This window comes from Pseudorasbora parva, chromosome 18 (genome assembly GCF_024679245.1).
Source record: "Pseudorasbora parva isolate DD20220531a chromosome 18, ASM2467924v1, whole genome shotgun sequence".
NCBI classification, from domain to species: Eukaryota; Metazoa; Chordata; class Actinopteri; order Cypriniformes; family Gobionidae; genus Pseudorasbora; species Pseudorasbora parva.
In genome coordinates this window covers 40,881,310-40,895,526 of record NC_090189.1, presented here as the reverse complement: position 1 = coordinate 40,895,526, position 14,217 = coordinate 40,881,310, and the positions used below count along the sequence as shown (strand labels likewise).

Genomic DNA, 14,217 nt, shown 5'->3' with positions numbered 1-14,217 from the left:
ACCGGAGAACAGGTTGGTCAGGGGGCACACAACCGGAGAACGGGTTGGTCAGGGGACACACAACCAGAGAACGGGTTGGTCAGGGGGCACACAACCAGAGAAATGGTTGGTCAGGGGGCACACAACCGGAGAACGGGTTGGTCAGGGGGCACACAACCGGAGAACGGGTTGGTCAGGGGGCACACAACCAGAGAACGGGTTGGTCAGGGGGCACACAACCGGAGAACAGGTTGGTCAGGGGGCACACAACCGGAAAACGGGTTGGTCAGAGGGCACACAACCAGACAACGGGTTGGTCAGGGGGCACACAACCAGAGAACGGGTTGGTCAGGGGGCACACAACCGGAGAACAGGTTGGTCAGGGGGCAAACAACCGGAGAACGGGTTGGTCAGGGGGTACACAACCAGAGGACGGGTTGGTCAGGGGGCACACAACCAGAGAACGGGTTGGTCAGGGGGCACACAACCGGAGAACGGGTTGGTCAGGGGGCACACAACCGGAGAACGGGTTGGTCAGGGGGCACACAACCAGAGAACGGGTTGGTCAGGGGGCACTCAACCGGAGAACGGGTTGGTCAGGGGGCACACAACCGGAGAACGGGTTGGTCAGGGGGCACACAACCGGAGAACGGGTTGGTCAGGGGGCACACAACCGGAGAACAGGTTGGTCGGGGGGGGCACAACCGGAGAACGGGTTGGTCAGGGGGCACACAACCAGAGAACGGGTTGGTCAGAGGGCACACAACTGGAGAACGGGTTGGTCAGGGGGCACACAACCGGAGAACGGGTTGGTCAGGGGGCACACAACCAGAGAACGGGTTGGTCAGGGGGCACACAACAGGAGAACGGGTTGGTCGGGGGGCACACAACCGGAGAACGGGTTGGTCAGGGGGCACACAACCAGAGAACGGGTTGGTCAGGGGGAAAACAACCAGAGAACGGGTTGGTCAGGGGGTACACAACCGAAGAACAGGTTGGTCGGGGGGCACACAACCAGAGAACGGGTTGGTCGGGGGGCACACAACCGGAAAACGGGTTGGTCAGGGGGCACACAACCGGAGAATGGGTTGGTCAGGAGGCACACAACCGGAGAACGGGTCGGTCAGGGAGCACACAACCGGAGAACTGGTTGGTCAGGGGGCACACAACCGGAGAACGGGTTGGTCAGGGGGCACACAACCGGAGGAGAACAGGTTGGTCAGGGGGCACACAACCAGAGAACGGGTTGGTCAGGGGGCACACAACTGGAGAACAGGTTGGTCAGGGGGCACACAACCGGAGAACGGGTTGGTCAGGGGGCACACAACCAGAGAACGGGTTGGTCAGGGGGAAAACAACCAAAGAACGGGTTGGTCAGGGGGTACACAACCGAAGAACAGGTTGGTCGGGGGGCACACAACCGGAAAATGGGTTGGTCAGGGGGCACATAACCGGAGAACGGGTTGGTCAGGAGGCACACAACCGGAGAACGGGTCGGTCAGGGAGCACACAACCGGAGAACGGGTCGGTCAGGGAGCACACAACCGGAGAACGGGTTGGTCAGGGAGCACACAAACGGAGAACGGGTTGGTCAGGGAGCACACAAACGGAGAACGGGTTGGTCAGGGAGCACACAAGTCAAATAAAGAAACTAAATAACTGTAACTTTCAAACAATAAAACTGAAACTAAAGATAAAATAAATAAAAGATCAGTTATCAACCACATCAAAAATAAGAAACCAAAAATAAAGCTTGGGCAAACTAGAGCAAATCGTATAGTAGTGATGTTACGTTCTGTGCTGAGGTTTCGACGTGTGTCGCGAAATCCCAGAAGCTTTCAGTGAAGAAGCCTTGCTTCCGCCTGTTCGAATATTGCCCTCCCTCCAGTTAAACCCAGCCAATTCCCAATTTTAGAATAATATTTAATAACAAAAATAGAATCATTTTAATAATAATATGCCCCTCCTGCCTATTATGACCAAATAATTGATTTACACACATTTGATAGCCCCATTAATTTCAAGCCAATTTGTTTATTACACAGTTATGTTATACAATTATATAATCATTATATACCACCAGAAAATACACATATTTATATAAACAGATTATGTGGAAATTTTTCTTCGTGGTTATTTTCTAACTGGTGCAAAAAACCGTGTATCACAGATCACATCAGGTCAGTAATGTATCTGCTTGTTTTACACTCGTTGAGCACCAGGTGGTATCGTGAGCAATGAAGAAATGAACCCTTTTGTGAACCACTTAGATGAAAAGCTTTTCAATGCTTCGCGAGGCTTTATCTCGCCACCACTGCACAATAGAAAATAAATTCAAAGCTAGATCTGAGAGAGACACAAGCTCTAGCACTGACTAACAAGATACACAAGAGACGCATGCACACACTGAGTGACTACAACAAACCAGCAAAGACAAGAGGGAAAGGAGCTCAATATACAATTACGGCCCTGTGTTGGATTGGTCGAAATAGATGGGTACTGCAATATTGGAGAGTTGTTTCCTGCCCCCTCCTCCTCCAGACTGGACACTGACGCAGGTTGCCAGTTTTAGGACACGCAACAGGAGTGATTTATCCCCGTTTTATAATGCTTCATAGAGAATTTTTAGATGGGTGTGAAGGTTTTTAAGGTGGGGTATGATCTGCAATCTGAAATTCTGTCTATAGTTAACCGAAATACTATTGGGTAAATTGGTGCATTATCGCACAGATCAAAACAAAAACAGACATTGCGACATGGAATGTACATTTCAAAGTAGAATAACTGGCTGTAGCATTGTTTTTCTGAGAAACGAGTATGTGAAATATCTGCAAACATATCATTTTTGCTGTAGTTAAGTCAAAAACGTACATACAGCACCTTTAAAATAAAGTGTAACTGAAGAATGAACATTATAATTTAATTGTAGCCTAACCAACACTCTACAACTAGAAATTGAAATAAAATAAACACTACGTTCTTTTCTTTTTTAAATGTTGCCTACTTTTAAGGCCAGAAAACCTCCACAAAACTGGAATAAAGTACAATTGTAAAAGTGACTATTGTGATTAAAAATGGTGATAGTGTCATTCACTGAAAAAAAACATTTTTATACTGTTTGTTTAAATTGCTTAGTTAAAATTTGCTAAAGCAACACAATTGTCCTAACTTAATTTGATTGTGTTCAGTTCACTTAAATATAAGTCAAATTGAAGTTTACTTAAACTGTTTGTGTTGAGATTACATGAATGATTTGTGTTGAGTTAACTGGGCGGGGCTTGTTTGTTCCCACTATGCTTTGCATATGGCTAAATCAAGAGAGATTAAATGTTGTTATTTAATATGTAAAAGTGTTACATATAATTAGGTTTTGTAACATTAAAGTATATTAAATTCAAGTGGATGAATGAATATGTCATTAAATGCCTGAATCATGTCAGGGAGCCATATAAAATTAACTTTGAGACTACGTCATTGGGTCACTTCATTTCATGATGTGGAAGTTAAATGAACAAATTATGTTTGTTTAACTTCATTTATGTGGGACAGGTGTACACAATTAAATCATGTATATCCAACACACTTTTTTCAGAGTTTCTCTGTAAAATAGAATTTAAAAATCTAAAAAATTAAAAATTAGTTGAATAGTAATGGTCCAGTGATATTTTTATTATCACTTTTATTATAATAAATAAATTGATGCATGAATTACTTTTTAGAGTAGCATTGTGCGTGAGAGAGAGAGAGAGAGAGAGAGAGAGAGAGAGAGAGAGAGAGAGAGAGAGAGAGAGAGAGAGAGAGAGAGAGAGAGAGAGAGAGAGATTTGATTTTTCACAAAACTTTATTACAATTATTAACACATTATCTAGACAATAAAAAAATCATTTAAAAACAAAACCAAAAAAAAAAAAAAAAAAAAAAAAAAAAAAAAAATCAAATAAATCACACACAAAACAACAACAACAACACAATATTAATGCAGGATAGGTGCAAAGACTAAGTTATTTTCAACGACCTCACACAAAGCCCCACCATAACACCAAATTAAGTCAAAAGAAAGAAGATCTTCCATGGCTTTAAAATAGCGAAAGTCAATAAGTATTCTAGATTTAACCGAATTGAAAAAAGCTGCCAATAAATTGTAACTCATGTTCCGTTCAATTTTGTTTTTCCTAGTACCATAGACAGCCATTTTAGCTTGACCCAATAAAAAATTCAACAGTTGACATTTAAACCGTTTTCTTCGAGCATATTTAAACCCACAAATAAAAGTCTTGATAGAAAAAGTCTCACCAAAACACAAAAATAACTTTCGTAAAACAGTGAACAAGGTCTCAAGTCTAGAACACTGTGTAAATGTATGAAACACAGTTTCTCTTTGCAGACAGAAAGGGCAGTCATGACTTACATCCGGATTTAATACTGAGATAAAGGCATTGACTGCAACTGCCCCATGCAGAATTCTCCACTGCAAATCCCCAAGCTTTTTAGTCAATGGCGACTTATACAACGTACTCCATTTAGGAAACTCATCCTCTCCCAGCTGTAAAATATCACGCCAGGGAGTATCCACTCTATTATTTAAAAACATTTTGTTCAAGGATTTCACACAAATTTTATACAACTCTTTTCCAGAAGCTGGCTCCAGACCAATTAGTGTCACATCTTTACATTGTAAAAAAACACCTTTACAATCATCTAAATTGGGAGATAGTGACAAGACAGGGAAAGGATCGTCACAGTTTGGAACAATTAGTCCCTCATGATAGTTCTCCAGCATCTTGAGTTCCTCTGCTGTAAGAGCAGCTCTCCATTGCTCAAGAAGTTTAGCGACTGTACGTTTTGAGTGAAGGCCCAAATGTCCAGCAACTGTATCAACATTTTTGAAGTCCTTTCCCGCTGACTGTAAAAGATGCCCAAGAGTTGTCATTCTAGATGAGAGAAGAATCCCATTGAGTGCGTGGAATGGGCCCTTAAGAGACAAGTCCATGCGTGACCCACAGACTAAAGGTTCTTGTAACAACCAGTGTAAGGAACTTATGCTATAGGGTCTTTGCACAGTAAACAAAGTCCAGACCTTAAAAACATTACGATAAAAAACTGGAAGCTTGGATAAATCCATCTTTTTAGGATTCAACCAAAATAGAGATTTGTCCATGTCTAAGCCTCCAAAAGACTGCAAAACCATAAAAGCTATTGATCTCCAGTTCGAGTCAACGGGTCCAGTCAAAAGTCTCTGTACAAAATGAAGCCGAAAAGCTGCAGTTCTGCTCTGCAAATGCAAAAGACCATGACCACCCTCTTCTTTGGGCAGATACAAAACAGCTTTTGGAACCCAATGTAATTTATCCCAAAAAAAATCAATCAGAATTGACTGAACTTTGAATAGGAAAATTGGTAGAGGATCAACACACATTAACCGATGCCAGAGCGAGGATGCTAACAAGTTATTAATAATCAATATACGGCCCCTATATGACATCTTTGGAAGTAAAAATTTCCATTTATCAAGACGACCCTTTATTTTTTCAACAGCCCCTTCAAAGTTTTTTTGTACAACCCCTTCATTACCTAAAAACACTCCAAGATACTTGAACCCCTCTCTAGTCCAAGATAAATTGTCTGGAAGGTTTATTTCTCCATTTAACCATCTCCCCACCAAAAAAGCTTCACTTTTGGACCAATTTACTTTAGTAGAAGAGAACAATCTGAAATCTTTTAACAATTTTAACAACAAATCAACATCATTTTGACAACTGATTAAAATAACAACATCATCAGCATATGCTGATAAATTGAACACATTTGGACAATTTGGAATACGCAAACCATACAAATCCATTCGTAATTTATTTAAAAAAGGCTCAATTGCTAAATCATAAAGCATGCCTGAAAGAGCACACCCTTGCCTAACACCCCTAAAAACCTTAAAAGGAGCACACAAGTCGCCATTGACCTTCAAAATACTCTCAGCATTACTGTACAGAACCTTAATCATTGAGATAAAAGTAGAACTAAACCCAAACGCACCTAAAACATCCCATAAATATTTATGCTCGACACGATCAAAAGCTTTTTCTAGGTCAAGTGACAAGAAACCAACATCCAAATTAAGAGTTTTACACAGATCCAAACCATCCCTAATAAAAGATATATTATCAAATATTTGTCTGCCAGGTACACAATAGGTCTGGTCAGGATGAATCACCTGCTCCAAGACTTCTCTTAATCTATTGGCCAGAGCTTTGGAAAGCAATTTATAGTCATTGCACAACAAACTGACTGGTCTCCAGTTTTTAATGTCGTTCAGGTCTCCCTTTTTCGGCAACAAGGTGAGAATCGCTCTACGGCAACTTGTGGGTAGCCGCCCATTGGCCAGGCTTTCCTTCAGCACCTCTAACAGATCCGGGCCCACCTCTGGCCAGAAAGACTTATAAAAGTCAACTGACAACCCGTCAACTCCAGGTGCTTTGCCACATTCCATGCCTTGAAGAGCATTTTCTAACTCCTCCAGAGTTAAAACTTTGCTGAGCTCAGCATTAGCCTCTTCAGATAACTGAGGCAGATTCTCAAGGAAGACATTACCAGCAGTTTGTTCATGCAAAAGTTCACTTTTATACAAATCTTCATAAAAGCGAACTGCTCTTTTTCGAATGTCAGAGGGGTCTGACAACAAAGACCCACCCTCAGATCTTAAGGCATGTATAAATCTTCTTTGCCCATTTTTTTTCTCCAAATGAAAGAAAAATTTGGACGGTGCATCCATCAATTCTATGCTCTGAAAGCGTGATCTGACCAGAGCTCCTTGTGTAACTGTATCTAATAATTTAGATAAAACATTTTTCTTTTTATTAACGGAATCCACATGAGCCAAATTACCTGTACTTTCAGCAAGCGCCTGAAACTCTCCTAATTCTTTCTCAATTGTTTTCATTGAACGGGTTATGTCCCTTGTAACATTGAGAGTATATTGTTGACATAACTGCTTGATTTGTAATTTTGCAATATCCCACCACTGCTGTAAACACTGAAAAGAAGTTTTTGTAGCTCTAACATTATTCCAAAACTCCTTAAAAATATCTTTAAAATGTTTGTCACATACCAGGTTACTATTAAAGTGCCAATAAGCACTTTTTGGCTTAATGGAACTACAAGATACCACACACTGTAACAGGCTATGATCAGACAGACCCACTGGACAAATTGAAGAACTTCTAAAAAGATTAAACTGGTGTTTAAAACAATAAAATCTATCCAACCTTGCCAGTGAGAACACATTATCACAAGCATGGGCCCAAGTATATTGCCTTTGAATACCGTGAAAATTTCTCCAAACATCAACAATCTCATGAGTTTTTAATAATTGAATAAGTCGCTTCCGTGAGGCCATGTGTGGTTCAACATGATTCCTATCAAGGATGCTCTCAGTGCAATTGAAATCCCCCCCCAGAATTAAAAAATTTTCAGGATTACAATTACATAATACTTTACCCAGAGCATCCAGAAAAATCATTCTTTCCAGAGCATTAACTGGGACATACACACAAATAAAAATAAAAGAACGATTCTCAAACTGGGCAACAACCTTCAAAAGCCTGCCTTTTATAATCTCCTCTACCTGATACGAAAGAGGAATAAAATTCTTTGAGAAAAGAATGGCAACCCCACCACTGACTGAAGTCAAATGGCTTAAAACTGATAACCCATCAAATTCTTTTGCCCAGTCAGCACTGTTTAATATATCACTATGCGTTTCTTGAGCAAGCAATACATCAATTTTCTTTTGTTTAATTATCTCATATAATTTAAATCTCTTCCCAATGTCTCTAGCTCCATTCACATTCAGAGAAGCCACAAAAATGTCCCCCATAGATAAGAAAGGATAGAAACAAAATAAACACAACCAAAAAAAACAAAAAAGGAGAAAATATTTATGTGCTCTCAGTACTAGCATTGAGTCTTGGTTGGGCATTAAGTTTAGCCAGAATTTTCTTTAGCCGATACACTTCCTGGTTAGTAAAACCTCTATCACTCCGAAAAGCCTTTGCTTTTTCAATAAATTGCAGAACATCAGGAAAGTATTCTTCGACTCGTACTTTTCTGGAATTTTTGGTCACCTTGAGAAAGGACTTTATATCCTCTACAGTATACGTCCGACTAGAGAATCCACTTGTAGGTAAGCTGCATGAAATACTACATTCAGATAGCTCACTTTCGCTCTCTGTATCTGATTGACTCACGTCACTCATAGACCTGCTTGTTTTTTTAGTATGTTTACCGGTATTCTGTTGCTTTAAAAGTCTCTTCTGAGGCATCTTAAAAGCAACATCGTCTAAATCCATGTTAGGAAACTGATCCTGCTCTATATTGAGAGAGGTTTGCTCTGCAGCTGTAACAGGGTCATCGGTATCTCGCGACTCATCTTCTAAAGCCTGTGCTGGCTGTTCATCTAACGGGGGAGACCCCTCTTTTTCCGCAGCATTCTTCCTCTCTTCATCAAGCGTATCAATCGGCCTTACGTCAGTAATTATGTCAACTACTGTCTCCGACACCGCTTTCTGAGGCAGACTTGTGCTAGGCGCATCAGTTGCAGTCGCAACAATAACATTCTGCGTCTTATCAACACGCGCAACATTTCGTTCTCCATCAGCCGGCAATCGGTTTTCATCCGGCTGATTTAGTTTGCCTGGACAAGCACGGATCAAATGACCAATTTCCCCACACGCAAAACATTTCATACTGTTTGTCGTGACAAAAATAACATAGTTAAATTCATCTTGACGAAAATTTAAAGCCAAATCCAAATCGTCCACATTACCCTGCAAAATCATATAGACATAACGCCTAAACGAGACAACATGCTTCAATAGCGGGGACTTGCACCCGATTGGAATCATTTTTATCGGAGAAACAAGTTTGCCATAGCGAGAGAGCATTCCAGTCAAAACCTCATTCGAAATAAAAGGTGGCACATTGGACAAAGTCACTCTCTTTGAGGGAGTAGAAAGGGGAAGCACTTGGGTGAAAATACCATTGACCACTATTCCACTTTCAGCTATCTGGTTTGCTAAGTCAACTGTCTTTACAAACACAACAATTGCGTTGTTCATGCGGGACGCAGACACAATGTTTTCAGCACCAATCACTTCACATATTGCCAGACTGCATTCTTCCACACTCACAGCGGAGTCTATTTTGACACCATGACGCCGTGTCAAGAAATCAAAACTCCCGCTACCTGAAGCAGCCATGCTCCCGATACAAACCGGGAGCAGATGCTCAGGTAGGCTACGTTACAAAAACTACCTTACCCTTTCAAACTGAAATGTTGACAAAGTTCAAGGAAAGGAAAAGGAAAGGTTAGAAAATATAGAACACTCGTACCTGACACACACCAAACGCTCACACAACGCCCCGCCCACTCACTCAGCACATGCGCACAGAGAGAGAGAGAGAGAGAGAGAGAGAGAGAGAGAGAGAGAGAGAGAGAGAGAGAGAGAGAGAGAGAGAGAGAGAGAGAGAGAGAGAGAGAGAGAGAGAGAGAGAGAGAGAGAGAGACTCAATTGGATCCCATTAAAATCATGAAATGATGAAATGGTTTTATAGATACACTTCTAGGTTAAGACAACATTGGTGCAATATAGCCTGTATATTCTATTGCCTGTATAGCTGGTATATCCTGTATATTTTATGTACATTTTGTATCTCCTTTGTACTGTTTGATTTGTTATATGGACCTGTATCTGCAATAATAAAGTTTATATCATATATTGTCTTATAAGTATAGAATCCTATAGGGATCAGATAAGAATCTTATCGGACAAAACATAAATATCCTATAAGACAATTCCAAACGGAATCCTATAGGAACGGTTCCAAAATATGATAGAAATTCTAAATAGAATCCTGTACAGGTTTTTCATTGGAATACTTATAGAATTGTTTGAAAAGTGGCCTTTAAATCATATAAAACGACACTGTAGTCCATACGAGCAGTTCAGCTTTCATATCACCGCTGGCTATCGCGTCATCTGTCATCAGGTCTTGTCTAGTAGGTTTAAGTTCACCTGATTATAACCCAACCCTCAGGCGCGCGTGAGTGAAAGAGAGAGAGAGAGAGAGAGAGAGAGAGAGAGAGAGAGAGAGAGAGAGAGAGAGAGAGAGAGAGAGAGAGAGAGAGTGGAGGAACCGGTAAGACTCAATGCGTCAAGTGACAAACACGCTGTCTTACGTCTTCATTCTTCATGAAGAACATTACCAAGGTAAGTCACAGTCTCTCAGATATAATATTTGTGCTAGTTTTATTTCATCAGGACTGTTTTTCATACACTAAAATGTTTACAACAGTAAAACACGACTCATAACAAATGCAGCCCAGTAGCCTATTAAAGTACAGTGTTTACTACAGTAAAAGTCTAGTTTAAGTGTCATGTATAAACATGTTTTTGTATATATTCCTCAACTAATGCTCTGTCTAGATATCCCATAAATCGCCATGTTATTTCCGCCGAGGTATTTATATGTACGAAAACGATTGCCAAACAAAAGGAGGCGCTGTAACAGTGACAAACATAGGACTGCATACTGGTAAAAAGACAACTAGTATTGTTTCATAAATGAAAAACTTATTCACTTAAAGAGTAAATGGAAGATTTATGCTTGGATTCTACTATTTTATTCTCTATTAAGGTGCAGTTATCCCGAAATTAATCTGAAATAAAGTGTTTTTTTACATTTTATCATATTATTAAATGAGTGATTCTATAATTGGAGATATTTTTAACATTTTAAAAAAGTAAACTAACATATTTTTTCTTCCAGTAGGCTATCTTACTGAAAACATACAATTGTAATAAATCAGTGCTTGCCAAACATAAGTCCTTTTTTACTTTTAATGAAAAAGTAATTTCTCAATAGTATTGTTTTTCAACTAAGTTAGAGACAGATTAGGCCATGACATTGGTAACAGAGTTTGACGGTAACAGAATTGAACATAAAATGAATTATCATTATTAATTATTAAGTGTAGTTTCTCTGCAGTAAAAAGTTGAAGGTGCATTAGCTCAAAGATTAGGATGAAACATCACAGAGGACAACTGTGGGCCCTCATCCAACAATGGGTGACGGTTACCAATTATGTATGCTAATTATTGAGAAACTATGCTAAATTGTTGCCAAACATCTGGATGACTTTGATTTTTCACCTTTTGTTAATGAGTGGAAATAGTTCTCTGCTAAATACGTCACGTTTCGAAACAATTGAAGTGAATTCTCGTTAATCTTGTTGTTTGCATTCTTAACATTTATAACATAGTGTGACATATGATCTGCATTCTACTTCTTTGCTGCAGATGTCTGTGTCTGATCCACCTGATATCATACCTGTGCCAAAGCCACGATCAAAATATTTACTTAAGGCAGAACAGCAAGCGTCTACTGAGAGGTGAGCAGATGGAGGAAATGCTGTTCAACTATTGTCTGCCACGTCTTGATAACAAAACAAAGATCAATGCATTTTATACTATATTTTATACAATTTTTTATATTTTATACTATAAAGAAAGGCATTTTAGGCCTAGTTCCACAGACAGGGCTTAGATTAAGTCAAGATTAGATTCTTTAGACTTTTATAAATGCGCCTTCCTGCTGTGCATCTTGACCGAAAAAAAGCACTGACATATTTAAGATAAGCTTTCAGATCTAACATGCAATTTATTTTATTTTTTTATTGGGGGGGGGGGTCAGATGCTTGCACCCATCTAATATCAAGTCATCTTTCTTGTAAGGTCAGTACACTCACTATACTTGAATATCTTTCAGTTCTGATGTTGACCAGTTGCCGTGTCCAGATGTTCAGGAGGATGCACAGGTGAAATCTGAAGGTATTGTTTTATGTGTTTTTTATTTGCAAAAAGATAACATGTTTATTGTAGTATTAGCCATATTCTGCATACTGAGCTTTTTACACTGTTAAAGACTTGGATTTCCATCCTAAACATAGACAAAGTTTCAAAAACTAATGTTGGACGTTTGGTGGAGTATTTCTGTGGCAAAAATACTCCTTCCGGTTTCTCACAAGTTTCGGAGAGTTTTTTTCGAGTATGGGTCGGCTTGATGTTAATAGAGCGGAGGGTCCTTGTATGGGCCGTACGGGCTCTTCTCCCAGTAGGGTGCGCGCGCGTGACTAGAGCGAGAGAGGAAATGCACGCCCATAAACACTCTCAGCTGCAGATCCAGTCGTCCGTGAACACTTCTGTGGCCCCGCGCTCCACTTTCTTCCTATGGGTGACGTCGAGCGACTTCAACGCTTCAGCACAGCATTCTGGGAAGGCAGCGCTGCATTTGAACCGATTTGAACGCAGAAATGACGGGAAGCTTCACAACATCGCTTCAGTCGCGTCGCAAAGTGGATCTCCACGTTCATTGCTGTCACAGGACTTCACCAAATCATACCAAAGAAGTGTGTTTTTGACGGAGCGGTCCCAGCGATAAAGGTTCGGTCCTGCTTTGGAAGCAGCCGGTGAGTTAAACTGCTTCAAATGTCTGTGCTGTCGGCTATCGTCGCGTGAGTAAACGACACGATCGCGTGCTTCGTCATTCAAATGCGCTAACGTTACTCCATTGTTGTTCTCTGTATAACGTTACACTAGTCTGACGTGCAAAACCGTTTTGCTTGCTACTGCTAAGGTTTAGTCGCATACAATAGTCCATAAACCGAATCATGTCCTCATAAACTGCGAGGAAAGACACACAAATGTTGACAGACCACTAAATACAGTCCATACCACAGAGACGGACGTCCTGCTGTTGCTGTTTCTCCTGTTCAATTTATTTCAGCCTCCGAATGATTCTGGATCATATATCTATTAGCTGAGATAGCGATGGGTTTCTCCACGCTTGAGGACGTCACCGCTTTGTGCGCTCGTCATTCTTTAGCTCTGCCCACTCGATACCAAGTACACCTGGCTGCAGCCTGCAGATCGAGGCGGGGTTGCATGTGGGGGCGGGGCTGCACGTGTCCCCCCGCCCACAACTCGTCTCATTGGTTAGTGCCAAAGTATGACGTCGATTGAGGCGGGGTTGCACCTGGAGCGGGACTGCACGACTCGTCCCGCCCGCAACTCTTCTCATTGGTTAGTGGCGTCAAGTCTGACGACGACGTTGCGGCAAACAGGAAATGCGATTAATAATATCGTTTCTTATACTTATGAAGTACTAGCATGCATAAAAAACAAAACGGTGAATCCGTTAATTACTTATTCCTGGTGATAATATATAGTTTCAAACACAACACATTGTAAATTGGTTAATTTTTGGAAAACGTTTTATGTATGTAGACTACTTTCCTAACAAGGTTAGGTTACTGCTTTTGACTTTTCACTTCGCATTTGTAATGTTACAATGCAATAGTTTTAAATTATTTGTAAACTGTATATTATTTATTTATAACTTATTTGTAAGTTATATATCTTATTTGGTTGTTTATATTGTTATTTTAGTATATTCTTTATGGTTACACGCATGCATTAACATATAAATAAAAGTTTAATGTTCTCAGCAAGAATGTCAAGTCTTATGATGTTATTAAAATGAATAGATGATGGGTTTACTTGATAATGAAAAGGGTTAGGGTAAAAATACCAGCATGGTTTGTATATGAATAACATGCCAAGACAAATAGTTAAATGTTATTGAGATATAAAAACCGTTTAATTAATTCTAATAAAGAAGGTGGGATTTGTATATACAACTACACACACACACACACACACACACACACACACACACACACACACACACACACACACACACACACACACACACACACACACACCTTCTCTATAATTCAATTCAAGAAGTTTTATTGGCATGACAAAGAATACATTTTGTATTGCCAAGGCATTCAAACAATAGAAAAATGATTTGTAACATCTGAATATATTTAGAGAAATTAGTAATAATAATAGAACTAAAATAAAAAGACATACATAGTAGGCTATGTGCAGATATAGCAAAATAATACATTTTAATAAAATATTAATGATAATAATATTTTATTAAATTTATAAATAAATAATATCAATAAATAAAACATGTAATACAGAAATCATGTAACAACTGAACATATACATTATATACGATGTATAATATCTCTCTATTTCTCTATATCTTTCAGATATAGATCAGATTCAGATTTGTTTTATTGGCATGAATGTATATAATATTGCCAAAGCTAGG

General features: G+C 39.9%; 1 protein-coding gene across 2 annotated transcripts in view; it reads left to right on the top strand.

Annotated features, from left to right (window-relative positions):
• The first annotated feature begins 10,159 nt into the window (after positions 1–10,159).
• LOC137046304 (arf-GAP with Rho-GAP domain, ANK repeat and PH domain-containing protein 1) overlaps positions 10,160–14,217 on the top strand; it is a 41,013-nt gene continuing 36,955 nt past the window's right edge. For both annotated transcript variants that reach the window (XM_067423456.1, XM_067423455.1), the window contains exons 1-3: positions 10,160–10,241; positions 11,331–11,422; positions 11,800–11,861. In XM_067423456.1, the coding sequence (XP_067279557.1) occupies positions 10,224–10,241; positions 11,331–11,422; positions 11,800–11,861 (172 nt within the window). In that variant the 5' untranslated portion in view covers positions 10,160–10,223. The remainder of the gene's footprint in view (positions 10,242–11,330; positions 11,423–11,799; positions 11,862–14,217) is intronic.